The 27,793-nt window shown below is 41.0% G+C and overlaps 1 protein-coding gene across 2 annotated transcripts in view; it reads left to right on the forward strand.

The window, feature by feature from the left end:
* The window catches only part of FBXO7 (F-box protein 7), a 75,909-nt gene extending 50,470 nt beyond the window's left edge, over nt 1-25,439 (forward strand). For both annotated transcript variants that reach the window (XM_063447542.1, XM_063447543.1), the window contains exons 6-10: nt 6,758-6,841; nt 12,342-12,437; nt 12,932-13,108; nt 15,818-15,855; nt 24,319-25,439. In XM_063447542.1, coding sequence (XP_063303612.1) covers nt 6,758-6,841; nt 12,342-12,437; nt 12,932-13,108; nt 15,818-15,855; nt 24,319-24,690 — 767 coding nt within the window. In that variant the 3' untranslated portion in view covers nt 24,691-25,439. The remainder of the gene's footprint in view (nt 1-6,757; nt 6,842-12,341; nt 12,438-12,931; nt 13,109-15,817; nt 15,856-24,318) is intronic.
* Nucleotides 25,440-27,793: the final 2,354 nt, after the last annotated feature.

Raw genomic sequence — 27,793 nt, forward strand, 5'->3', positions numbered from 1 at the left:
TGGGTTAGGAGGGTATGGAGTGTAGAAAACGCTTGAGTGGAGTATGCCAAGGATTGTTGGTGATGTCTGGAATAGCTATCAGACATTACTTCCATGAGTCCCAAATTGGTTTGAAAGTCTCTAGCACTCCCAGAATTTTGAAGACCTTAACTCATATCATTTTTTACCAGTGTGGGCGATATTTAACTGCTGACACAGATGAAAGACAGGTTGATTTCCAAGCGTGGGATAGTGTTGTAAGGGTTGTTTTGAGGATCTACATGAATAGCTTCTTGGGTGGGCCTGCACATATGCAGGAAACCTATTCAATCCAAAAAAAAATGTGGCAGGATCCAGAGGGAGTAGCAGTTTGAATTAAGGAATGAATATTAGAAGAAAAAGGCTGTAGCATTGGGCAGGACCAAAAAATGAGTGAGTTGGTGCTTTGTTCACTTTTACATCTCCAACACATAGCAATTGGCACTAGGAAAATGGATGTCAGTCTCTGTGGCACCTAAAGACTCAATGCACCAAAACCACTACAGAGAACTTTATTGCTTAGAATAATAAAACTGTCATTGCTCATTATACTAGCCACATTTTGTAAACTTAAAGGGACACAATATTCACCAGAACAACTACAGCTTATTGAATTTGTTCTGGTGAGTAGAATCATTACCTTCAGGCCTTTTGCTGTAAACACTGTCTTTTCAGAGAAAATGCAGTGTTTACATTACAGACTAGTGATCACTTCACTGTCCACTCCTCAGATGGCTGTTAGAGATCATTCCTGGGTCATGGCTGCCTAAAATGCATCTAAACATTCAGTATCTCCTCCCTCTGCATCCAGAAACTGAACTTTCCTCAAAGAGATTCATTGTTTCAATTCATCTCTATGAGGAGATGCTGATTGGCCAGGGCTGTGTTTGAATCATGCTGGCTCTGCCCCTGATCTGCCTCCTTGTTAGTCTCAGCCAATCCTATGGGGAAGCATTGTGATTGGATCAGGCTATCACTTCTGATGATGTCAGCAGGCTGCTTGTTTTTCTGAGTCTAACGGCATGCAGAGTTACAGCTTCAGGCTTGAATACAGTAAGATTTTTACTATATTTATGGATGCATGAGGGGCCCGGGTTTTAACACTATAGGGTCAGGAATACATGTTTGTGTTCCTGACCCTATAGTGATCCTTTAAAATACTGTGCAGGTAAAATTAATCTGTTTAATTTGTACAGTAATAGAACCCATTTCCGTTAGATTTATACGATCATCCTTAAAACAGTGTTGACTCTTTCTGATGTTATGTGCAAAACCTATTCCTGAATATTTTCCCCTCAATAACTATTCACATAATTTCTCCACTGTAGATGTTAAACTCACAAGCCTATAGTCTTTTGCAGAGAGACTTCCATCACTAGGACAGAAAGAAAAGTGATTTAAAGCGGCACTGTCATGCCAAACTTACCCTTCCCCAATCCCTTCCTATTCTCTTCCTCTCTCAGGATCTGTTCTTCTTTTCTTCCTAACTGATCTAGTTTTTTTTTAAACATAAGACAAAGTAGGAGCTATTTTGTATTAAGTATTTTTCCTACTCTTGATCAGCCTTGACTCAAAGTAGGAGCTAAGTCTGCTTTATTTCCTGTGGTCAAAGAGATTTTCCCACAATACTCACTTCTCCTACGTTTTCTCCTGCTGCTTCATTCGCCATTCATTCATTCGCCATTCAAACTACCGAATTTCATCCTAACAGAATGAGAACAGTTTGTCCATTCGTGTTCGAATGCAATTCGGTTCTCTTTGTTCGGATTAAATGCATAAAACTCTGATCCTATTCGTGCTGCGGCTGCATCTTGCAGCCGCTTAATAGATAGCTCCCTAATTCCCACGGTATTAGGGAGCGACTTACTAAAAGGCTGAAAGACCTATTGACCTATTGTCCAGTCCCCCACCCATGAGGTGCGGGCCCTAAGTTACAATGGGGGAGGACCTATTAACCATGGGAGGTGGTTGGGGGCCCTAATTTACAATAGGGTGGATGATCTATTGTTCCCTCTTTCCGGCCTCCACCCATGAGTGGTGGGGCCTCTAGTGACAATTGAGGGGAGAACCTAATATTCCCCCTCCCGGCCTCCACCCATGAGCGACGGATGGGTAGCCTAAGCTACAATAGGGGAGGACTTTTTGTCCACCCAGCCCGAAACTCATGAGCGGCAGATGGACACCCTAGTGACAATGTTGCAAGAGAACCTATTGTCCCCCACTTCCCCTGCCCCCACCCATGAGCAGTGGGTGAGAGCCCTAAATGACAATGGGGGACCTATTGTCCCCCCCCAGACTCCACGCATGGATGACGGGTGGGGGGTAAATGTAACCCCCCCCCCTCCCCCCAAGGTGACAAGGGGTCCCCAAGCCCCTAGTCATCCACCCTCAAATAAAATAAAAGCCTACCTACCCCCTCACCCTAAACTAGTGACGGGAGACGCAATAAACCTAAATACCTTTAAAAAAAATAAAATCATACTTACCATTAGATGTTTTCTTTTTTCTAAAACCTTTTTTTAGGCCCAAAAAAGGCCACATAAAAATCCATAATTCCCGTCAAATGTCTAAAATAAAAAAACCCAAGCGCAAAAAAAGTGCCCAAAAAAATTCTTGATGCTAAAAAAAAATAATCCATCTTAAAGGGACACTATAGTTACCCAGACCACTTCAGCTCAATGAAGTGGTCTGGGTGCCAGGTCCCTCAGGATTTAACCCTTCAGATGCAAACATAGCAGTTTCAGAGAAACTGCTATGTTTACATTTGGGGTTAATCCAGCCTCTAGTGGCTGTCTTCCGGTGGGGGCACCCTCAGGGCACTATAGTGTCAGGATAGTGATCCTTTAACCCAGTAAGGACAACGTGCAAACTGAGCTCCGCAGGGTGGGGAAAGGCTTATAAAGCCTTCCCACGAACTGCAATTTCAATCACATTGCTCTGATTGGTTCCTTTGAGCCAACCAATAAGAGTTCTCTGACAGGAACATCTTGAGCCTTACCTGATTGGTTACTTGCAATGCTCAAGAATTACCTTAATTATTTTTATTGGTGCCTCACTAAGGGGCACTTTAGTAGTATTAGTATTGTGGGAAAATTACTTTGACTACAGGAAGTGGAGTGGACTTAGCTCCTCCTCTGGGTCAAAGCTGGTCAAGCGTAGGAAAAATATATAAAACAAAATAGTCCCTACCTTGTGTTATGTTTTAAAGACAATTCGATCAGATAGGAAGAAAAGAAGAACAGATCATGAGAGAGGAAGAGAAGAGGAACTGATGGGGGATAGGTAAGTTCGGGATGACAGTGCCGCTTTAACTCCTAAATGTCAGAGGATTAAACAGTCAGACTGCAGAGGCATAATCTATACACAAACACTGCTTAACCCCTTAAGGACCGCTGACGGTTCAGGACCGTCAGCGGTAAAATGTGCGTTTGGACCGCTGACGGTCCTGAACCGTCATAACGGTCAGGGGCTACTTACCTGATCGCCGTCGGTCCCACGGCGGCGATCAGCTCTCCTCCCGGTCCAGGGGGACTGCCTGTCTGCCCGGGCAGTCCCCCCTCGGCAGATCAGGACCCCACGTCCATGTGATCACTCGATCACATGACCGCAATAGGGGTCCATGTGTCTGCCTGCAGGGGGACTGTCTGTGCTGACAGGCAGTCTCCCTGCATCTGTAAAATCAAAAATAAAGTGTAAAAAAATAAAAATAATATGTGTATATATATATGATATATATACATGTATTATATCTATATATACCTATATATAATATATGTATATATATATCATATATATAATGTCATACTAAGTGTATTTTTATATTTATATATACGTATATTAATATAAAAATACACTTATATTTAAATTACACACGAATATATACAATATATATATAATAACTATATACCGTATATACTCGAGTATAAGCCGAGTTTTTCAGCACATTTTTTGTGCTGAAAAACCCCAACTCGGCTTATACTCGAGTCAATTGTCTGTATTATGGCAATTTGCATTGCCATAATACAGACAGGGGCTGTGGGGGCTGCAGAGAGATGTTACTTACCTTTCCTGCAGCTCCTGTCAGCTCTCTCCTCCTCCGCCGGTCTGTTCAGCTCTTCTGTCAGCTCACAGTGTAAATCTCGCGAGAGCCGCGGCTCTCGCGAGATTTACACTGGGAGCTGACCGAGGTGCTGAACGGACCGGCGGAGGAGGAGAGAGCTGACAGGAGCTGCAGGAAAGGTAAGTAACATCTCTCTGCAGCCCCCACAGCCCCCTCCTACACAGTGCCCATCCACTGGACCACCAGGGAAGGAGAGCCCCCCTCCCTGGCCAGCTAGCAAGCAGGGAGGGGGGACGAAAAAAATGTATATATATTAATAATAATAAAAAAAAATAATAAAATAAAAAATAATAATAAAATAAAAAAATGTAATGAAGCAAAACAAATATTAAAATAATAATTAAAAAATAAAAATGCCCACCCCCCACCAAGGCTCTGCATCACACTCTGCATTACACACACACACACACACTGCATTCATACACACACACACTGCATTCATACACACACACACTGCACTCATACACACACACACACTGCATTCATGCACACACACTGCATTCATGCACACACACTGCATTCATGCACACACACTGCATTCATACACACACACTGCATTCATACACACACTGCATTCATACACACACTGCATTCATACACACACTACACTCAAACACACACTGCACTCATACACACCATTCTCATACACACACACTGCATTCATATACACACTGCATTCATATACACACTGCATTCATATACACACTGCACTCATATACACACTGCATTCTCATACACACACACTGCATTCTCATACACACACACTGCATTCTCATACACACACTGCATCCATTATATACACACACTGTAAATAAATATTCAATTAATATAATTTTTTAAGGATCTAATTTTATTTAGAAATTTACCAGCAGCTGCTGCATCTCCCACCCTAGTCTTATACTTGAGTCAATAAGTTTTCCCAGTTTTTGGGGTAAAATTAGGGGCCTCGGCTTATATTCGGGTCGGCTTATACTCGAGTATATACGGTATATGGTATATATATATTATTATAAAATACAAATAATATGTTAATAAAAATAAATAACAACAAATAAAACTAATTTTTAATAATTAAAAAAAAAAATATATATATATATATGCAATTTTATTCTAACAGTATTTTGATATTGATATATATATATTTATATCAAAATACACTTAGAATGTAATTATATATATATCTATGTATAAATAAATAAATAAAAATAATACGAAATATACATATGTCCACATACATAATGACATAAATAATTTCATAAATATACACGTAGACGTCAAATATATAAATATGTATATATATTAAAATTATACGTGCATATTTATGTAATATTTTTACCTAATTAAGTAATTTTAATGATTGCAATTTGAGGGACCTGCCTGCCAGCCCAGGCCAAAAGTCCAGATAATTTAATTTGCTAGCACTGTGTTTAACCCTGTAACTTTCTATGACACCCTAAATCCTGTACATGGGGGTACTGTTTTACTCGGGAGACTTCGCTGAACACAAATATTAGTGTTTCAAAACCGTAAAACATATCACAGCGATGATATTGTCAGTGAAAGTGAAGTTTTTTGCATTTTTCACACACAAACAGCTCTTTCACTGAGGATATTATTGCTGTGATATATTTTACTGTTCTGATACACTAATATTTGTGTTCAGCGAAGTCTCCTGAGTATAACAGTACCCCACATGTAGAGGTTTTATAGTGTTTGTGAAAGTTAAAGGGTCAAATATAAGGTTTGATTTTACTTTTTTTATTTTCTATTGAAATTTGATTGGTTAGGTTGCCTTTGAGAGCGTATGGTAGCCCAGGAATGAAAATTACCCCCATGATGGCATACCATTTGCAAAAGAAGACAACCCAAGGTATTGCAAATTGGGTATGTTCAGCCTTTTTTAGTAGCCACTTAGTCACAAACACCGGCCAAAGTTAGCGTTTTTTGCATTTTTAACACACAAACAAATATAAATGCTAACTTTGGCCAGTGTTTGTGACTAGGTGGCTACTAAAAAGGACTGGACATACCCCATTTTGAATACCCTGGGTTGTCTACGTTAACTACGTTAAAAATGATTGATACACTATTGATACACTATTGATACATTTAAAATATATATATATTGAAACAGCAATTTCCTACTTGTATTTATAGGCCTATAACTTGCAAAAAAAAAAGCAATAAAGCATGTAAACACTCGGGACAAAATTTTGAATCTATTTAGCAGTTTTTTTCATTAGCTTTTGTAGATAAGTAAAAGATTTTTCAAGTAAAAGTCCAAAAACATGTTTGTTTGTTTTTTGTTTTTTTTTCACCATATTTTATTATTTTTTTAAAATACAATATATGACATAATATAAATACTGGTATGTAAAGAAAGCCCTTCTTGTCATGAAAAAAACAATATATAACTTGTATGGGAACCGTAAATGAGAGAGCGGAAAATTACAGCTAAACACAAACACCACAAAAGTGTTAAAACTCCTCTGGTCCTTAACGTACAAACATCGCAAAAACAGGCCGGTCCTTAAGGGGTTAATTAAACTAAAGTTTTCTTATGACTATAGTGTCCTTTTAATGTATGTCATTGACTTGAGCTTTGTGTCTTTTATGTAGGAACTCTAAAGATTAACAATGAAATGAAAAGTGTCAAAAGGCTGCAGGTTTCCACAGATTTGTACATTTCATTCCCACAACAAGGTAAGACTGTTTTACTAGAGTCGATTTATTTTCCAAAAGTTTGAACCAAACCATAACTTAATGCACGGTATCCCCTTCATAGCCCCACTGTCCTGATTTCACCCTCAGATGACTCTGCCTTTGGATACACTTAGACTCCACCCTTGACACTGAACTTAACTTATGGCTTGTTTTGTTGGTCTCAAATTGTCACTGTTAAAACCAGCCGGTAGCTTGTAGTTGCTACTAATTACCACCAGATTTACAACCTTGTTGCTAAATTTTTGTAGTTCAACACTAATGACAGTTGCCACTACAGACACCAACTAGTCACAGTTTAGCAGCTTTCTAGTAAAGTCCAAAAACACACCGAGTATGCTCACTTTGCCCTGTATGGCATTAAAGGACCACTCTTGGCACCCAGACCACTTCAGCTTAATGAAGTGGTCTGGGTGCCAGGTCCTTCTAGGATTAACCCATTTTTTCCTAAACATAGCAGTTTCAGAGAAACTGCTATGTTTGTGAACGGGTTAAGCCTTCCCCTATTTCCTCTAGTGGCTGTCTCATTGACAGCCGCTAGAGGCGCTTGCGTGATTCTCACTGTGATTTTCACAGTGAGAGCACGCAAGCGTCCATAGGAAAGCATTATGAATGCTTTCCTATGTGACCGGCTGAAAGCGCGCGCAGCTCGTGCCGCGCGTGCGCATTCAGCCGACGGGGAGGAGAAGAGGAGGATCGGAGGAGGAGAGCTCTCCGCCCACCGCTGGAAAAAGGTAAGTTTTAAACACTTTCCCCTTTCCAGAGCCCGGCGGGAGTGGGTCCCTGAGGGTGGGGGCACCCTTAGGGCACTCTAGTGCCAGGAAAACGAGTATGTTTTCCTGGCACTAGAGTGGTCCTTTAAGTGGCTGGCCTATAATATGAAACCGGGTTGGAACAAGATTTTTTTTTTACTCCAGTAGGATATACAGGGAGTTAAGTGTTAACGTCTTTAATTTTTTAGGTTTTGGATGAGTGGCAGCCGTTAAAATGCAACAACAGAGTCGGAAGCCAGTGCTAAGTATAGGGTAGCAGTTCTCATAGAGAATAATGAAAGCCATTAGTTCCTGCTTAGCAACTGACTTTTATTGTTGTCAGCCAATAATTCCTTGTAGCTACTTGTGAAATGGAAGTCAGTAAGCAGCCACTACGTACTCTCTAAAAGTAGTGTTAGGCAGGTTACCAGCATGCTTACAAGAAAGAAATATATTTCTTAGTAATGTCCCACTCCTTTTAGCGTGAATACCCGGTGGTCCCACAACGCATTGATTTAAAGTTATTGTTTAGCTTATTCCTCACACTACACTGTATAAACTCAGATGTATAGCTGACTACACTATGACACAGTTTACCTAACCCTGCCAATCTGTAATGTATACTTATGTCGCATAGATTTTAATTGCAAATGTTAGCAATGATGTTTTCTGTTTTATTTTTTATATATACACGCAACACAGCGAGACAGATCACAATGGCCTATATCGCACCCTTGTACCCTTTGCAGCGATCACACGTCTCACTACACATAATTCTCTTGCAAGCATGGCACTAAATTAGCAGGCATAACCCTCACCAAAAAGCGTAGAACAAACCAGTAAATATCGTTGTTATAAGTAACCAATACTGACCCAAGATATGTGTTAGCATTTCTACATGTTTATACATGTTTTACGCTTAGTAACCATCTTGTCAATCTAGTCAGCCTGAAGCATGCATGTCCTCTATTTACGTTAGTTATGTTTGGTTACGTTTCCTACCTATTGACGGAGACAGCCCAGTATGTGATGTTCTGCCTGGCGATACCTTTATTTCCTTAATATTTCTTTACTATTACTCTTGGTTAAGCGAGAGACCTTTCAAACACGAATGTCCGTATGTAATAAGCTACACTAACAAACCCTAGGGCACAGACACCCATCCAAAGCAGCGAGCATGATATAATATTTAGACTTAGCATAAGGGTACAAAAAACGTATAACCTGAAACCTATGTTGATTCTGCTACACACAGATCATACATACAACTAGTTCAGTTCAAAAATGTACAACCCTTCTATGTCATGTATTGAATATACCTAAGCGATTTTAATCAATACTATGTATAACCTTACCTAAAAAAGGTGCTAGATCCACCGCCTGCCTCTTTACTTAACCTGTTTCCTTCTTTGTCACTCCTCTGAAAACTCTTCCCAGACATGTGTAACTTACTAACTCACTTAAACTAAAACGAGAACATAAACTGTTAACATATAGATCTCATTAACTAAAAACTGTGTGCTGTTTTACATATGCCATGATGATGTATTTCTCTACTGTCATTATTGTACTTGCCCATGCTGTCGTGGCTGTGCAAGCTCTTTTGTTATAACATGCACAACAAAAATAAAGAATAAAAAAATAAATAAATAAAAAAAAAAAAGTAGTGTTAGGCATTTTAGAAAGTAATGGCTGTTTAGTATAAGTAGAAACAGGACTGTAAACGAGCCATAAGTCTGTGGTCACCCGATACATGCACATACAGAAATGAGAATGAATCCTGTGACTAAGGACTGGAAGGTCCAAATCATGTGAGGTTTCCTTTGCTGTAAGTGCCAATAAAGTTTGCTTTACTTTCTTTGGTGATTGCTTGTTTTGAAGTGCTTTGTAGAAACCTGAATCTGTTTAGTTTTTCACAAATGCATTTATCCATATATAGGCACTCATTCACCGAAGCATGCACAACACACACCAAGAGACTGATGTAGACACCCTCATGTAGTGAAAGAAACATAACACATGCACAGACAGAAACACTCAGATATGCATACATACACACTCATGTATACAAATGCCCCCTCAATTCAATACTTCCTCCTCATCACTGTTGTTCCAGTGTTCAATTGCTGGTGTTTTCAGGGTACAGTAAGATGACAAAATTCTGGAAATTCTACTTTGTCTCTGTTACTGAAAAATAGGATAACGTGAACCAGAGTACACTTCTTGGTGTACCAAATTAAACTAAATGAATAAAACGGTTTTATCAAAAAGGTGCAAACTTGGCAAGGTGCAGCAGTGTAAAAATTAATAAATGCTGCCAAAAGATGGAACTGCCTTTCACAATTCCAAACACCATATATGTATAAAAAATGAAGGTCTTGGGGGCGGAGCCTGGCCAGCATCCTGATCACACGCATGGCTGCAGAGCTCCTGCAGTTAACTCCTGAAAACTGCCAAAAGATAAGCAAAAACGACTCTCACCAACACAAGACTACCCTGCCTGAGCTCGGTGTGCCCCACTGAACACAGGGATACCCGTCTCGTGAGAATCGGTGCACAAAATCCACGGATGCATGAATGCGGCCTACAGGCGCGGGAACAAGGGAGAGGCGGCCGATCTCCCCGTCCTCTCGTCAACAGCACCGGTGGCATGATGCTCCCTCCCCCCCCCGGATCGGTGGGGGTTATCCCGATCCACTCCTGGTCGCCCAGGAGGCAAGCGACGAACCCGCACAGCAAGCTTACAACGCCAACACCCAAGGCAACACGGGACCGCTCGGGCCCAAACAAAATGGCGACACGGCCGCGGCAAGCCACAAACCTAGCACCAATTCAACCTCCTAGGCGAACACAGGAGTTTTATGAGCGGATCGGCTCTATACTCTGGACAAAGCTTCATGCCCAGAGGAGACCCTTTCAGGTGGCAATGAAAGCAGTGGCGGCCTGGATTCGCCCGGCACTCAGGCGCCGTCTGGGCGGATACCCCTCTCGTACCTCCAATGAGCCGGCACGACGAGATGCAGCAACAGGTACCCGGGGCACCAGCACTTGCGCCCCAATGCCACAGGGAAGGTCCCATCAACATGCCCCACCTGCCCGCTCCTAAGCAGCCCCAACCACCCTCCTCAAACTGGGCGCTACTTCCTCCTTACCAGCTCACAATACCACACGCGACGCTGACCGGGAGACAGAGAGGCTGGATGCCGGTGTGCGATGCGGGTGGCAAGCCCCTCCGCGGCCCACTGAGGTGAAAATTCTGCAAGACCCACAGCAAGGAGACCGCCGCAGCCTGAAGGAAGGCATAGGATGAAGGGACTTTGCAACAACCGTGACACGCAACTGAGACTACTCAGTTTACAGGGCGGCATGCCACCCAAGACCCCAGAGCACAGCGAAAATATTATTACCACTCTTAACATATCTATCTGCTGTTTAACCTAGTCTGTAATAGTTACTTTACCTAGCACGTAGATAGCAAGCCAGCCCCTACTTAATGCATATCTCTTATAGCAAGTGTCTCACTGTGGCAACCAGCGATAGATTTTGAGCGTATATTATTCTGTGCTCCTGTTATAATGTTATAATCCTATAATTTTAAAGTCCATAAGCCTGTTACTTAACTTCATTGAGCAAAATTCTCATTATTAAGCGATGCAAACATGTTACACATATTATGCATAGGTTGGATTTATACTCTAAGGCTAACATAACATTCATTTAGTCCATGCCTAGCTAGACTAGAGCTATGTCTGACCATCTTGCTAATTAGCTTAGGTTATACTTAATTGTACAGTCTTGCTTGTATAATTAATTCACATAACCCAATCGTGAACCTACACTACTGAAATATTGCTATATATAAAAAAAAAAAAAGTGCCTGAATAGCAAATGCCATGACTTGTATTATCAATGTTTACTAACTGCCCCTGATGTCGCTGTTGTGGCGCACCAAGGATACTTGTTAACTTTGTGCACAAATAAAATAAAGAATTAAAAAAAAAAAAAAAAAAATGAAGGTCTTTGGCGCCAAATTTTGTGCAATTATAACTGGTTCACGCAATCATAAATTGCAAGTGCATCCAAAACGTGTTATCTTAAAACATTGGAAGTAAAAGCACTTTTAAATTACATGACGTGGAAGCACTCTCAGGTAGTATATATGAAAGGAAAGAGAACAAAAAAGCACTTATAGTGTAGTATTTAATATACATAAAACATATAACAAGTGAATAAGAGGCACTCACAAGTGTAAAGCACAAAATAAATTGTGAAAAATACGCCTTGCCATTTATCTCGAGAACAGTATTAACTGGAGGTCCAGTTCTAGAGATAAGTGGCAAGGAAATCTCTCACTGTCTTAGCACACAGTCTGTGTTAAAATTGCATAAAGGATAAGTTCCTATATGGTGAATCAACTGCAATAGGTTTCACAAATCGCTAGAGGTTCACTTCAATTTTCACGTGGAGACTGTTTGCTTCTATTCGCTTAGGATCTGCTCAACGTGTTTCATCCAAGGGCTGGACTTTCTCATCAACTGTGGATGCACCTGCACTTTATAATTGTGTGAACATGTGTCATAATTGCACAAAATATATTCTGTTTTTCTACAAACCTATTTTATTATTATATTCAGGCACTTTAGATGTGGGAGCGATATTACACTTTTATTGCTACACCACTCATTAATTTATACTACACCTCTCTCAAGCTTGTATAATTGTTTTTCCAGATAACAATGTCACCTCCGTGTATAAAGACCTTCAGAAATTATCACGTTTGTTTAAAGACCAACTGGTGTACCCTTTACTTGCAGCCACTCGACAAGGTACCCTCTGTCTTTTTATTCTTTTGCTTACCTGACTTCCTAAGGGAACCTGGTATTTTGTATTTGTGTACATGAATGAAATGTTGAACTAGCAAATATTTTTACAAGTTATTTATTTTTGTTTTAGAATTTTGACAACTTTCTGCAATTGTTTACAGAAAGCACTGTTTCTAATGAATGTCCTGAAATGTCATCTGTCATGAAATGGAGACCCTGCTTTTTCCCAACTCCCTTCTCATTTACTTCCTCACTTTGCATTTATACATAACTCTTTAGAGGAAGTGGTGCTAGTGTCATGCCTCTTTATTAGCTCTATTGTTCGTATAATGTACAAAAGGACGTGTAGTTTTAACAAATATTACCCAGATATATGAATAGTTGCTCTATTGATTAGATCATCAGGTGTGAAGTTCCTCTTTAATGTAAACACGTAAACTGAGTGTCACTAAGCAATCACCCCTCTTACGTATTCTTTGCCACTTTAATTACCCTAGTACTAAACCTCCCGGACATGTTTGGACTTGTGGTCCTCCCCCTGGAATTAAAATTGCGTGTTTTCCGACTCTTGGATGTGCAGTCTCTCCTCTCTCTGTCTGCCTCCTGCCGAGAATTATGTGCCGATACTGAAGACCCTTCACTGTGGCGATTCTTTTACATGCGAGATTTCCGAGGTGAGATGACTACTTTGCCAAGCATTTTCATTTTCAACATAAATGAGACTGACAGTAAGGGGAAGTGATGTCTAAAATGGAAAAATCTGTAAATATATATACTGTATTTTGTATCTGTGTGTAGAAAGGTCACTCTCTGGAGTAAATCAGCATGAATCCGTTTTATCTGGTGCTTTGTTATTTTTTTACTTTCTGTCTCTTTATTTCCCATTGTCTAATTGCCTCAGTGTATGTGTGCTTCTTTTTCTTAAAGGGACATTGTAGGCACCCAGACCACTATAGCTTATTGAAGTGGTCTGGGTGCAAACTCCCTTAACCCTAGAGTTATTATTATTGCAGTTTTTATAAACTGCAATAATTACCTGCTAGGGTTAACCCCTCCTCTAGTGGCTGTCTACCAGACAGCCACTAGAGGGACTTCCGGTTGCTTAGACAACTTTGCATGAGGACTTCCAGCGTCACCGTAGAATCACCATAGGAAAGCATTAAAAGCATGGAAATCCTAATGCGAGAGCGGCCATTAGGTCTTCCCAGACGTCGGCGGGGGAGGAGGATGGGCGGAGTTGAGCCAGCGCAGAGGGACATTAGCGCTGGACTCTGGTAAGTGACAGAAGGGGTTATTAACCTCTTCTGAACCACGAGCTATAGTGCCAGTAAAATGAGTTTGTTTTCCTGGCACTATAGTTTCCCTTTAACTTTGGCTTTTTCTGTCTGATCTTACCTGTCATTTTCAGAATGCTGCTTCTATGTGTTTACAGTGCATTCCTTATGAATAACAGCTGTATGTGTCAGAAATGAAATTGCCAATTCTTGCCCATGAAAAAAACAAACATATTATGCTGTGGTTACAGTGATAGCTTCAAAGACTGCATTTTGCCAGGCCTTCACAGGCAAGTGCTTCAGCTGGCTGACCACTGCGTGACAAAAAAAAGGCTCCAGTAATCAGGAGCCTCTCATTCTGTCTGCTTAGATTATCCTATTAACTCCTGTCCATATGCAGTTTGTCCTCCAGCTTTAGTTCCACTCGCCACATGAATAGAACTGCTGAGTTAAAGGATCACTATAGGGTCAGGAACACAAACATGTATTCTTGACCCTATAGTGTTAAAACCACCATCTAGCCCCCTTGGACCACTCATGCCTCCATAAATATAGCACAATCTTACTGTATTCAAGCCTGAAGCTGTAACTCTGCACAATGCTTCCCCATAGGATTGGCTGAAACTGACAAGGGGTCAGAGGCAGCACAATTTAAACACAGCCCTGGCCAATCAGCATCTCCTCATAGAGATGTCTTGAATCAGTGAATCTCTATGAGGAAAGTTCAGTGTCTGCATGCAGAGGGAGGTGATACTGTATGTTTGGATGCATTTTAGGCAGCCATGACCCAGGAAGCACCTCTAACAGCCATCTGAGGAGTGGCCAGTGAAGTTATCACTAGGCTGTAATGTAAACACTGCATTTTCTCTGAAAAGACCGTGTTTACAGCAAAAAGCCTGAAGGTAATGATTCTATTCACCAGAACAAATTCAATAAGCTGTAGTTGTTCTGGTGACTATAGTGTCCCTTTAACTAATAAGAGGTATAATGTAGCTATTAGCAAATTAATAGTTGTATGAATTGGGCTGTTTGCAACACCCAAGCCTCCAATGGAGCATGTGTGCTGCAGCAGTTTGAGCTCAGTGTGATGACCTGATTCTGCCCCTCAGCCAATAACCTTTCTTTTATCTGCCCCTTTTACCTCAGCAGAGCTTTGAACTACTGTAAAAATAATAGTGACATTGATTGGCTGTGGGGTGGCCCCAAATAAGCAGTTCGCCTAATAATGATCTCTAATTGGCTATGGTGCACTGCGTACCTTCCAATCAGAAAATTATTTTGTGAACTTAAGGGGCTGGGTTGTGCCCAAAGTGTTCTTTTTTTTTTTTTTTTTTTTTATATTGGTTCCTCTCCTTGCAGTACGGATCCAGCCTGCTGTTTTGATATTGCTAATACAGAAGTTCCTACTTCTCTATTGGTGATTTCAATTCTGCTCATATTTGTACAGAATTAATTAGCCTAACTTCTAACTAGATAAATTGTAATGCTTTGAGCTTGGGAATTCCTTTTAAATAGGGACTAAATAGATAGATATATCTGTGGGAGAGGGAAATTTCTACTTTTGCTATATCAGAGGATGAGGCTGAACCAGTGGGATTCAGGGGATCCAGCTGTCAGCCATTAGAAAACTTTTAAACTTCGACAACTTACCAGGGGAGAGTGCCAGGAGACTATTGAAACCATTACAACTATAGCAGATAGTAGTGGGTATGGTGCTTAGGCAGCCCCTTTTAAAATAGGCACAGATTGTAACATTATATAAATCAACTTGAAAATGTTGTTTGTGTACATTAGTGAAGACAGACATAATTAATATTAGATCACTCTACTAAGTTTGTCTACAATGCAAAGTGTTGTCTGTATGCTTTATGTCGAGCAGAAATGTCAGTGTACTCAAATATAACAACTGTAAATTAAATAGATGAATATTGATTTTGCCAATAGAAAATGCCTTGTAGGAATGACAAATGTCCTTACACTTGCTTTATGTTAAACCAAAGAAGTGCTATGATATTCTGTTGCTCTGTAAATACAATTGAAGAGATCATGTTATGGTATATAGATATAGTTTACTCTCACTTTTGTAGTAACTGTTGTCTTTGTCTTTAGATCCTATTCCCAGGAGCCAGGACACAGACTGGAAAGAGGTAAGTGTGTATTTGTATGTTATTTGTAGCATTTCAGTTTAAATATGAAGTGATAAAATGTTCACTACCTTATTGCCCTAATAAAATTACCACATTTCATAAATAATTACTGGTGCAATTTATGGCATCTAATTTTCCAAATTGAAATCTTTGGGATGTGCAATAAATTGAGCAGTCCTATTGTTGATGATAAGGTTTATCACCTGTGATAGATCATTATTTACAGCAAAATATTTAACAAGGGGGTGAAGTGCAGGGATATATTGCATGTGGCAAGTAGCCTACTTCTACTAGCCACCTACTTGTAATGGGGTTTATGAAAAAAATAGGGAACAAGCGATCTTAATTCCTTACCTAATCAACCCCCCTTAGCTTATGAATAGTTGAATAAATCCTCTTGTAGGCAGATACAGCTTTCCACCAATTTTTACGCCCAGAGTGGCTAGGGCTCTATTTCTACCTATTACCCATACCTAGTGGCAGGGCCAGACTGGGGATACAAAGCAGCCCTGGAAAAAAATCTATGCCAGCCCCATAAGTCATTGTGCTATGTAGTGTGTGATATACAGTTGCAAGAAAAAATATGTGAACCCTTGGAATGATATGGATTTCTGCACAAATTGGTCATAAAATGTGATCTGATCATCATCTAAGTCACAACAATAGACAATCACAGTCTCCTTAACCCCTTAAGGACCAAGCTTCTGGAATAAAAGGGAATCATGACATGTCACACATGTCATGTGTCCTTAAGGGGTTAAACTAATAACACACAAAAAATGAAATGTTGCCATGTTTTTATTGAACACACCATGTAAACATTCACAGTGCAGGTGGAAAAAGTATGTAAACCCTTGGATTTAATAACTGGTTTAACCTCCTTTGGCAGCAATAACTTCAACCAAACGTTTCCTGTAGTTGCAGATCAGACGTGCACAACGGTCAGGAGTAATTCTTGACCATTCCTCTTTACAGAACTGTTTCAATTCAGCAATATTCTTGGGATGTCTGGTGTGAATCGCTTTCTTGAGGTCATGCCACATCATATCAATCGGGTTGAGGTCAGGACTCTGACTGGGCCACTTCAAAAGGCGTATTTTCTACTGTTTAAGCCATTCTGTTGTTGATTTACTTCTATGCTTTGGGTCATTGTCCTGTTGCAACACCCATCTTCTGTTGAGCTTCAGCTGGTAGACAGATGGCCTTAAGTTCTCCTGCAAAATGTCTTGATAAACTTGGGAATTCATTTTTCCTTCAATGATAGCAATCCGTCCAGGCCCTGACGCAGCAAAGCAGCCCCAAACCATGATGCCCCCACCACCATACTTCATAGTTGGGATGAGGTTTTGATGTTGGTGTGCTGTGCCTCTTTTTCGCCACACATAGTGTTGTGTGTTTCTTCCAAACAACTCAACTTTGGTTTCATCTGTCCACAGAATATTTTGCCAGTACTGCTGTGGAACATCCAGGTGCTCTTGTGCAAACTGTAAACGTGCAGCAATGTTTTGTTTGGACAGCAGTGGCTTCCTCTGTGGTATCCTCCCATGAAATCCATTCTTGTTTAGTGTTTTACGTATTGTAGATTCACTAACATTGATGTTAGCATTTGCCAGTGACTTTTGTAAGTCTTTAGCTGACACTCTAGGATTCTTCTTCACCTCATTGAGCAGTCTGCGCTGTGCTCTTGCAGTCATCTTTACAGGACGGCCACTCCTAGGGAGAGTAGCAGCAGTGCTGAACTTTCTCCATTTATAGACAATTTGTCTTACCGTGGACTGATGAACAGCAAGGCTTTCGGAGATACTTTTATAACCCTTTCCAGGCAATGCAGGGCAGCTGTAACCAACACCTCCAATCTCATTTCATTGATTGGACTCCAGTTGGCGGACATCTCACGCCAATTAGCTCTTCGAGATGTCATTAGTCTAGGGGTTCACATACTTTTTCCACCAGCACTGTGAATGTTTACATGGTGTGTTCAATAAAAATATGGCAACATTTAATTCTTTGTGTGTTATTAGTTTAAGCAGACTGTGATTGTCTATTGTTGTGACTTAGATGATGATCAGATCACATTTTATGACCATAAAAATGTGCAGAAATCCATACCATTCCAAAGGGTTCACATACTTTTTCTTGCAACTGTGTGTGTGTGTGTGTGTGTATGTATATGTATATATATATATATATATAGTAAAAATAGAAATCCAGCACACTCACTTATCAACTAAACAGCTACTTTGATGCTGACAGATTTGACTAGTTTTATTAAAAACACCTAATCTAGGCAAAAAATAATGGGGGTTTAGTTACACTATATGATCATACATTGCATAAGCCTGCCACAAACATCAATGTAACTCATCTTTGGCAGGTCCTACTCTCACTGCCAACTGTCTACTAAATGAGCTACTCACTTGGGGAAATCTTTCCATCTCGAGTTCTCTGCAGTACAAGGCTTAAATAGGGTCCTAAGATGAGACACCTGTGACAGGGGGCGGTGCAAAACCAAGGAGCTGGCTAGACTCCTAAATATATATGGGAAAACAAGGGGCTGGCTGCACTCACCTAAACATGCTTAAATGGGGTGCTGCTGGGGGCCAATAAATACAGTAAAAATAGAAATCCAGCGCACTCACTTATCAACTAAACAGCTACTTTGATGCTGACAGATTTGACTAGTGTGTGTGTGTGTGTGTATATATATATATATATATATTATTGGTATATTTATTTTTCTAATTCAAATTATTAGTCTTTTCAGGGTAATTAAATTATACAGTAAAGCATACTCACATGCAGACACAATCTTACTGATGCACACAAATAGGCTTATTGACAGACAATCTCAATGACACACACAGACAAGGTTACTGGTACACACAAATTTAGTACAGACACATTCTGATACACACACAAGCTTACTACAGACTAGCTCACTGTCACACACACGCTCACTAAAGACAAGCTCACTGATGCACAAACACTCTCCCTACAGACAAGCCCATTGACACACATATGCTCCCTACAGAAGAGCTCACTAACGCACAGATTCACTACAGACAAGCTCACTGACACACATATGGTCACTACAGTAAGCTCATGATCACACACATGCTTACTACAGACAAGCTCATTGCACACATATGCTCACCACAGACAGGCTCAGACACACCCATGCTCCCACAGCCTAGCTCACTGACACACATACAAGCGCACTCACTATCAGGCACACACACACACACAAACTCACTCACTAGCAGGCGGGCACACACACACAAGCTCCCTCACTAGTAGATGCGCACACACACAGAAGCTTAATTACTAGCAGATGCGCGCACACACACACTCAGAAGCTCACTCACTCACAGATGCACACACACACAAAGACATCCACACACACAGAGAGACAGACATCCACACACAAACATACAGGTACACACACACAGGCAGACAGTCACACACAGGCAGACAGCCACACAGTCACACACTCACACACATACACTCACACATACACACGCAGGCAGACGGTCACACGCAGGCAGACGGTCACACGCAGGCAGACGGTCACACGCAGGCAGACGGTCACACGCAGGCAGACGGTCACACGCAGGCAGACGGTCACACGCAGGCAGACGGTCACACGCAGGCAGGCGGTCACACGCAGGCAGGCGGTCACACGCAGGCAGGCGGTCACACGCAGGCAGACGGTCACACGCAGCCACAGCCACACACTCACGCAGGCAGACGGCCACACGCAGCCACAGCCACACACTCACGCAGGCAGACGGCCACACGCAGCCACAGCCACACACTCACGCAGGCAGACGGCCACACGCAGCCACAGCCACACACTCACGCAGGCAGACGGCCACACGCAGCCACAGCCACACACTCACGCAGGCAGACGGCCACACGCAGCCACAGCCACACACTCACGCAGGCAGACGGCCACACGCAGCCACAGCCACACACTCACGCAGGCAGACGGCCACACGCAGCCACAGCCACACACTCACGCAGGCAGACGGCCACACGCAGCCACAGCCACACACTCACGCAGGCAGACGGCCACACGCAGCCACAGCCACACACTCACGCAGGCAGACGGCCACACGCAGCCACAGCCACACACTCACGCAGGCAGACGGCCACACGCAGCCACAGCCACACACTCACGCAGGCAGACGGCCACACGCAGCAACAGCCACACACTCACGCAGGCAGACGGCCACAGGCAGCCACAGCCACACACTCACGCAGGCAGACGGCCACACGCAGCCACAGCCACACACTCACGCAGGCAGATGGCCACACGCAGCCACAGCCACACACTCACGCAGGCAGACAGCCACACGCAGCCACAGCCACACACTCACGCAGGCAGACGGCCACACGCAGCCACAGCCACACACTCACGCAGTCAGACGGCCACACGCAGCCACAGCCACACACTCACGCAGGCAGACGGCCACACGCAGCCACAGCCACACACTCACGCAGGCAGACGGCCACACGCAGCCACAGCCACACACTCACGCAGGCAGACGGCCACACGCAGCCACACACTCACGCAGGCAGACGGCCACACGCAGCCACACACTCACGCAGGCAGACGGCCACACGCAGCCACACACTCACGCAGGCAGACAGTCACACGCAGCCACACACACAGAGGCAGACAGTCTCACACACACACACACACACACAGAGGCAGACAGTCACACACACACACACACACACAGAGGCAGACAGTCACACACACACACACACAGAGGCAGACAGTCACAGTCACACACACACACACTAACCTGCTTCTTACCTCCAGATTTCTTGGAGCTCCTGGAGACCGGTTGTTGGGGAAGCAGGGACTCCTTCCTGCTTCCCATGCTGCAGTTACCCAGCTCATTTAGCCCCGTTGCCATATCATGCTAAACTCTGCCCCGTCGCACAATAAGCCCCGCCTCCATTGCGCACTAAGCTCCGCCCCTGCCACAATAGTGTTTCCTTTTTTTATGATCCTCGCCGGCCATGTGTGAGCTGTGCCGGCTGCCTGGCTCCCCCTGCTCCCATGGGGCCCTGTGCATCGCACAGCTCGCACATGGCCAGCCGGGATTACAGGAGCCTGAGCAATGATTAGGGCTGTCAGACCAGCCCCAGGTGCCGCGGCCCACCGGGAAATTTCCCGGTGGGCCAATCCGGCCCTGCCTAGTGGTGTGGAATTATTAACAGTTGAGCTGTCTGCAGTCCCTCAATTCTTAATAACTTTAATCTTGTCTTTGCTCATAAATGTTAGACTTGAGAAAGGCAGGTTAAATCTAAAGTTTATTACAAAATTCAGTTTGTCCAATAAAAAAGGTCTTACAAGATACTAATGTTATCTGTTTTTAACTTTAATCTTGTTAGCCATGAGATTGGAATCCGTAATAAGTAGTAGAGTGGGTCAGACACAGTGGACACTACTTATTCCAAACCCATAACCAGCAGTTAGGGGATTATATAAATAAACAATGGCAGCTTTAGTTGTTTCATAACCCACATCCTTAATAAATAATATGAAGGCACCTGCCTGTTGTCCAAGGGTAGGGGTTAAAGGGGTGGGATAGTTCGATTGTGCCAGCCGATTTTAATGGCCCCCATTTGCCAGTCCTATAATAGATATGGTAAATAGAGCACTCTGCTATAGTATGCAGATACCAGGAGCTAACCTATGATATCGGCTGAGTATGATAGAAGGTGCAAGTATATAGATAACAGATAAAAATGCGTGCTGTGCCTTTAAGATATAAAAATGTGTGCTGTGCCTTTAAGATATAAAAATGTGTGCTGTGCCTTTAAGATATAAAAATGTGTGCTGTGCCTTTAAGATATAAAAATGCGTGCTGTGCCTTTAAGAAAACCAAAATAGTATGCGTTGCAGATCTAATTGTAGAGATAAAATGAAATAAAAAGGAAGGAGTAAAAAATGTGTAGAATAATAGTAAAAACAAAAGATGAATCCAATAGGCAACAAAAAAACAGAAAGTAAAATGGAAAAATAGAAATGAAAATAGGTAAATGATAAAATGCAGCAGATGATATGTGCAGTGCAAATATCTCTATCCCTGATATAAAACAGGGTAGCTGATATCCGCTCCAAATGTTAAACTTTGTCTAATTTGAATTGCATCTTTGAATTAGACAAAGTATAACATTTGGAGCGGATATCAACTACCCTGTTTTATATCAGGGATAGAGATATTTGCACTGCACATATCATCTGCTGCATTTTATCATTTACCTATTTTCATTTCTATTTTTCCATTTTACTTTCTGTTTTTTTGTTGCCTATTGGATTCATCTTTTGTTTTTACTATTATTCTACACATTTTTTACTCCTTCCTTTTTATTTCATTTTATCTGTACAATTAGATCTGCAACGCATACTATTTTGGTTTTCTTAAAGGCACAGCATGCATTTTTATATCTTAAAGGCACAGCACGCATTTTTATCTGTTATCTATATACTTGCACCTTCTATCATACTCAGCCAATATCATAGGTTAGCTCCTGGTATCTGCATACTATAGCAGAGTGCTCTCTTTATTTATAGGTTTTAGTGAATCCCTATTTTCCAGTTTTGAGCGACCTATTGTTAGTCAGACTCCCTCTCCCCTGGGTATTACATTAGGTATACCAGAATTATCTATTCAGATATGGTAAATAGCTTGCAATTCATTTTGAAGGAAAACACATGTTAATATCCGTGGATCTAATTTACCCTTTTGGCTACCCCTTATATAGATAATAGAAAAAACAAACAAAAAAAACTCTCTGCTAGGGACTGGGTACTGGTACTATACATGGAGAGGGTGTCACTGGGAGGGCAAACAAACAAAAACCATTTGTTGACCAGTTTGGCCAATGTAATTTAAAATTGTTGGATAAACTTTCCAAATTATTAAATATGTTTGGATAAACTTTAAAAAATATTTTTTATTTATAATAGATATTTTAATTTTGTAATATTTTGATAGTTATTTATACATTTTTTGATATTTTTATATTTTGTGTAAATAATTTTAAACATTTATTAAAAACTATTAAATCATTTGTAAAGCTTATCCAACAATATTAAATTGAGACCTTTGATCATAAACAAGAAGAGTGTTTGTTTCTCTCAACTGCAGGGCATGTTTACCTTGAGAGTACATTTTTTCATTGATTCTAATTGTATTGGATTGTTTTTTGCATTAATATGTTACAAAGTTCTTAGTGGATTGGCAATTCATGCAATGGCATGGAGGCCACTACAACTTCTAACATGTTATAGGAATACTTTAGTGTTCTAGTATTTTTATTTATTTATTATTGCCATTTATATAGCGCCAACAGATTCCGTAGCGCTTTACAATATTATGAGAGGGGGATTTAACTATAAATAGGACAATTACAAATAAACTTACAGGAACAATAGGTTGAAGAGGACCCTGCTCAACGAGCTTACATTCTATAGAACAGGGTCCTCTTCAACCTATTGTTCCTGTAAGTTTATTTGTAATTGTCCTATTTATAGTTAAATCCCCCTCTCATAATATTGTAAAGCGCTACGGAATCTGTTGGCGCTATATAAATGGCAATAATAAATAAATAAAAATACTAGAACACTAAAGTATTCCTATAACATGTTAGAAGTTGTAGTGGCCTCCATGCCATTGCATGAATTGCCAATCCACTAAGAACTTTGTAACATATTAATGCAAAAAACAATCCTAGTGCATTATTGTCTTCCAATGTTTCGTGAGAGAACCCTTTTTCAAGTTTTAATTTTCTGTATTCCCTTTGGCTCGTAGTGATGACTGTTACTTTTGACTCGACTTGGAAGCATACCCTTTTTGCCCCCTTAAGTATTTGACGCAACTAGGAAAATGTGCATAAACCAGTCACCTCTGCGGGTCATTCGGGGGATTGTGCCACCGTATTTGAGACATGCTCTGCACGCATGCTCAATCTCTTTGAGTGACTCTCGATACTTAGACAAGGCGCCAGAGTATAGGTCATACATTTTACTGACTTGAGTTAAAGCAAAATAATTAATTTCCAGATCAAAAATATACCTAGCCATATCGAATAGATGGCCCTCGTTAACCTGATAGGTCTTATAACTGCAACTCCCCAAAAATACACTATTGTCACAACGAGCATATAAAAACTAGATCTTAAAACCATAATCTGTTTACTTTACATGTCTGCAATGTTAATCTTGTTAATTTTTATACCACTTTGAAATGTGCACTGTATTTTTTATACCATATTATCCTGTGTTAATGAACGGTTGGCTGTAGCTATTGTGGCGCAGCAAGCCAGACTGTACTTTCATGCACAAACAAAAATAAAGAATTTAATATGTTACAAAGTTACAATTTACCAAATTGATCCACCATACTTTAATAATAATAATTCAAATTGTTGGTGTTTTTTCAGCTTTACAAGAAGAAACACAGACAGAAGTGGGAGACATTACGATCAAGACGCATGATCTTCATTCCTCCAGTACCACATCCTCTCCCTTTCCATCCCAGTCCCTATTACCCCAGCTCATTTCCGCCACCCAACACATTCCCACCTGGAATTATTGGTGGAGAGTATGATGAGCGCCCAGTTCTTCCCTTGGTTGGAGATCCCATAACTTCTTTAATTCCTGGCATAAGCCCCACCTCTGGACGCTTCCATCCATTCAGGCCACACTTTGACCCAGTGGGGACACTTGCAGACCCAAATCCAACACTTCAGGGCCGCAGTGGTCCCCGTCCCAGTAGAGGGAGAGGTCATGACACACGAAGGGCATTTATTTGAACTTTTAGTGAGTAATAAATACCAGACTGCGGATAGAAGAATTGTACATTCTGTTCTGTGGCTTAAACCAAAGGTGCAGTCAGCGTGTCTGTGAATACTGTTTTTCCTGCACCAATTAGGAGGCTTACTTGACATGCTAGTTATTTGCACCGTACTGCCTTTTAATTCTTTAACAATCTTTTACGTGAGATATCAAAACAAAACCAAAAACATATGCAGCAAGAGAATGACCTGCCTAGCAGAAAGGCTTATTTATGAGCATTTACAAGAGAGTAAAGCTGAAGATACATACTCTTTATATTAAAAATGGCAATTTAAGCAGCATAATGATTACATTTTTATTTATAAAACATTTTACCAGGAAAGATACATTGAGATTTCTCTGTGTAGTGGTTATGCTGCCTAGAGTCAGGGGATGGAGTCTCAAGCTTTGTATCAACTGTTTAGGAGCAGTTTGACCAAAAAACAGGCTGAAAATCGCCCCAGACTCAGCCACTTTGATAACGCAGAATTAACACTTCCACTCTATCAATGTTCTGATCAATCAAATTATATCCAACCTGGACCGGTGGTTGACTGAGAGTGCTGGTGCTGTCCTTCTCTCTCCGAGCTTGTCATTGCTATCTAGGATGGTACCAAATATTTCAGTTTGGTGAAAAATCATTCTTGCTGTTGATTTTCCATTTTCAGGCGCTAATCTATTTTTTTTTTCTACTGAATAATATATTAAATCTGTACTATATATGTAAGATGTTCTTCAATATACGGGGATTACTTATTACGGACAGTAGGAACATTGGCCATCAACTTATTGTGGAAGTTGAGTAAATGTCACATAATTGATATGCATTATTTTTTATTTTTTTTTCTTGTAGCCAGGGAGAGCCTTGCACACAGTGATGACTAACATTGGCATGTTTATTACACTTTTCCTTTAGCCTTTCTGAGAATTCTCATTTTACACCAGTTACTCCTTTAAACACTTACATGATATTTTTAAATTGTATAGGAAAGAGGTTCTATAGCTAACAATAGTGAAACGCTGGTCTTAAAACTTCTAGCAGTTTTATTAACATAATTGCTTCACTGGGCTTGATGTGAGTTTTATCCTCTATTTACCTATGGAATTTCTGTGTTCAATGGCAGACTTACACCATGGCATTCGATAGCAGATCTACTAAAACCCTTCATATCTGCAGGCTGTTTCAGGCACTTTGAATGCAGCTGTTAAAGGAACAGACCAGCATTGATATTTTGTGTTTTACCATTGCTGTACCGGTGTGGGAGTGAAAGATAGGCCTCTGTCACTGATCCCAGTATAATACAGATTAAGGAACCCCGCACACATAAAAATAAATTTTAAAATTTTATAAGGCTACTTGAAATCACCTATCACAGCACACAAAATTATTGGGATTCAGTTCCACCATATGGCCATATGCACTAATTCCAATGTGGAAGACAAATTAAATAGTGCTAGTATTCCTCACCCTATAGTGGTAAAACCACCTAAAGGTGGCTTGTCTCCCCTTAACCCATTTAAAACGTGCTAAAATTTACCTTATTTCCAGCGCTGTGCGGGTCCGCCGATGCAGGCCCCGGCACCATCCCCGATCCGCCTCCTTGCTGACATCATCAGAATTTATGATTTGAGCCAATCCAATGCTTTTCCTTAGCATTGGATTGGCTGAAATTGGCAAGGAGGTGTGACGGGGGCAGGGCCAAACGCTGGCTTGGACAATCAGCACCTCCTCATAGAAATGCATTGAATGAACAAATGTCAATATAGATGCTGAACGGCAGTGATGCACACTGTGTAGCACTGCCCCAGGAAGCCCCTTCAGCGGCCACTGTGGAGTGGCTACTCGAAGCGTTCCTAGGGGCAATGTAAAGGCAGTGTTTACATGAAAATGCCTGCAGGGAATGATTATACTGACTAGAACAACTACAGTTTAATGACTATAGTATCTCTCTAAAGTTTTTGTTTCTAAAAGTTTACTGGTTTCTGACATACAGCTTGCTGTATAATAAAAAAACAATGGGATGCTGGATAGTTTCTTCAATAAATTTGTATACATTACTATAGTTTTGCAAATAATCTGCCAATGATATAGTGAAGCTTTGATACAGAGTATGCAAAATCAAGGGGAGATTTATTGATAGTGTAATCACACTTGTTCTACCAGTGCAGACTTGGGCGTTGCTTACAAAGTTACTGCAACAAAAAGTGACTCAGGATGTACAAAACCTATATCTGCTAAAACTTATAAAGTAATTACTGCTATAAAAATGGGTAAGTGTGGCAGCTACACTGGAAATGTATTTAAATTGTTGTTACAGGGTAAATATAAAACAATTTAAAAGGACACTCAAGTGGTTATGGTGCCAGGGCCCAACCCAACTGTAATTTGTCAACATATTTAAGAATAGTTTGACACTAACCTTTCTTTCACGTGCCTGCAGTCCACCCGCTATTAGCTGGCAAGGTAAAGTAGGTATTCATACTTCCACATTCATTATCATACAAACTAAATACCAAGCTGGGACATTATGCATTGGACTAGAGCCATCAGCTGTTACTCTCAACTAATTATGTCTGAAGTAGGGGCTGGTTTCTGTTAGCAGAGTAAATGTTTACTTTGCTTACTGAATAGCACATTTCCCATAGACTTTAATTGGCGAGTAAGAATAAACCCTTACTTTGCCAAGACCATTCAGCCCTTGGCATGATTATGTGTAAGTATGAACATTTTCTTTACCAACAATGGAAATATTGCGGGTGAGCTTTAAACTGTTCTTTGACAGATTACCACCAGGCTGAACTAGTTGACTCCTGGCAACTTAATCACTAGTGTGCTATGGTGATTATGGTGTAATAGTATCCTTTTAAGGCAGCTTTACAGTTTAGCAAATGTATGATTAATATATTCATAGTTTTGTCTTTTAATTTTTATATATATATATATATAGCTTCCCTCTCTGCTACCAAAATTATAAATTAATAAAAACATTTACATTTCTTAAGTGAGTATGTGCATCATGGTAATTGTTTCACATTGTTATAAACCCCATTAGATGTCCCCCTATTTCCCCCTGGGCCCTT

The sequence above is a fragment of the Pelobates fuscus genome, chromosome 3 (genome assembly GCF_036172605.1).
Source record: "Pelobates fuscus isolate aPelFus1 chromosome 3, aPelFus1.pri, whole genome shotgun sequence".
In the NCBI taxonomy this organism is placed as follows: Eukaryota; Metazoa; Chordata; class Amphibia; order Anura; family Pelobatidae; genus Pelobates; species Pelobates fuscus.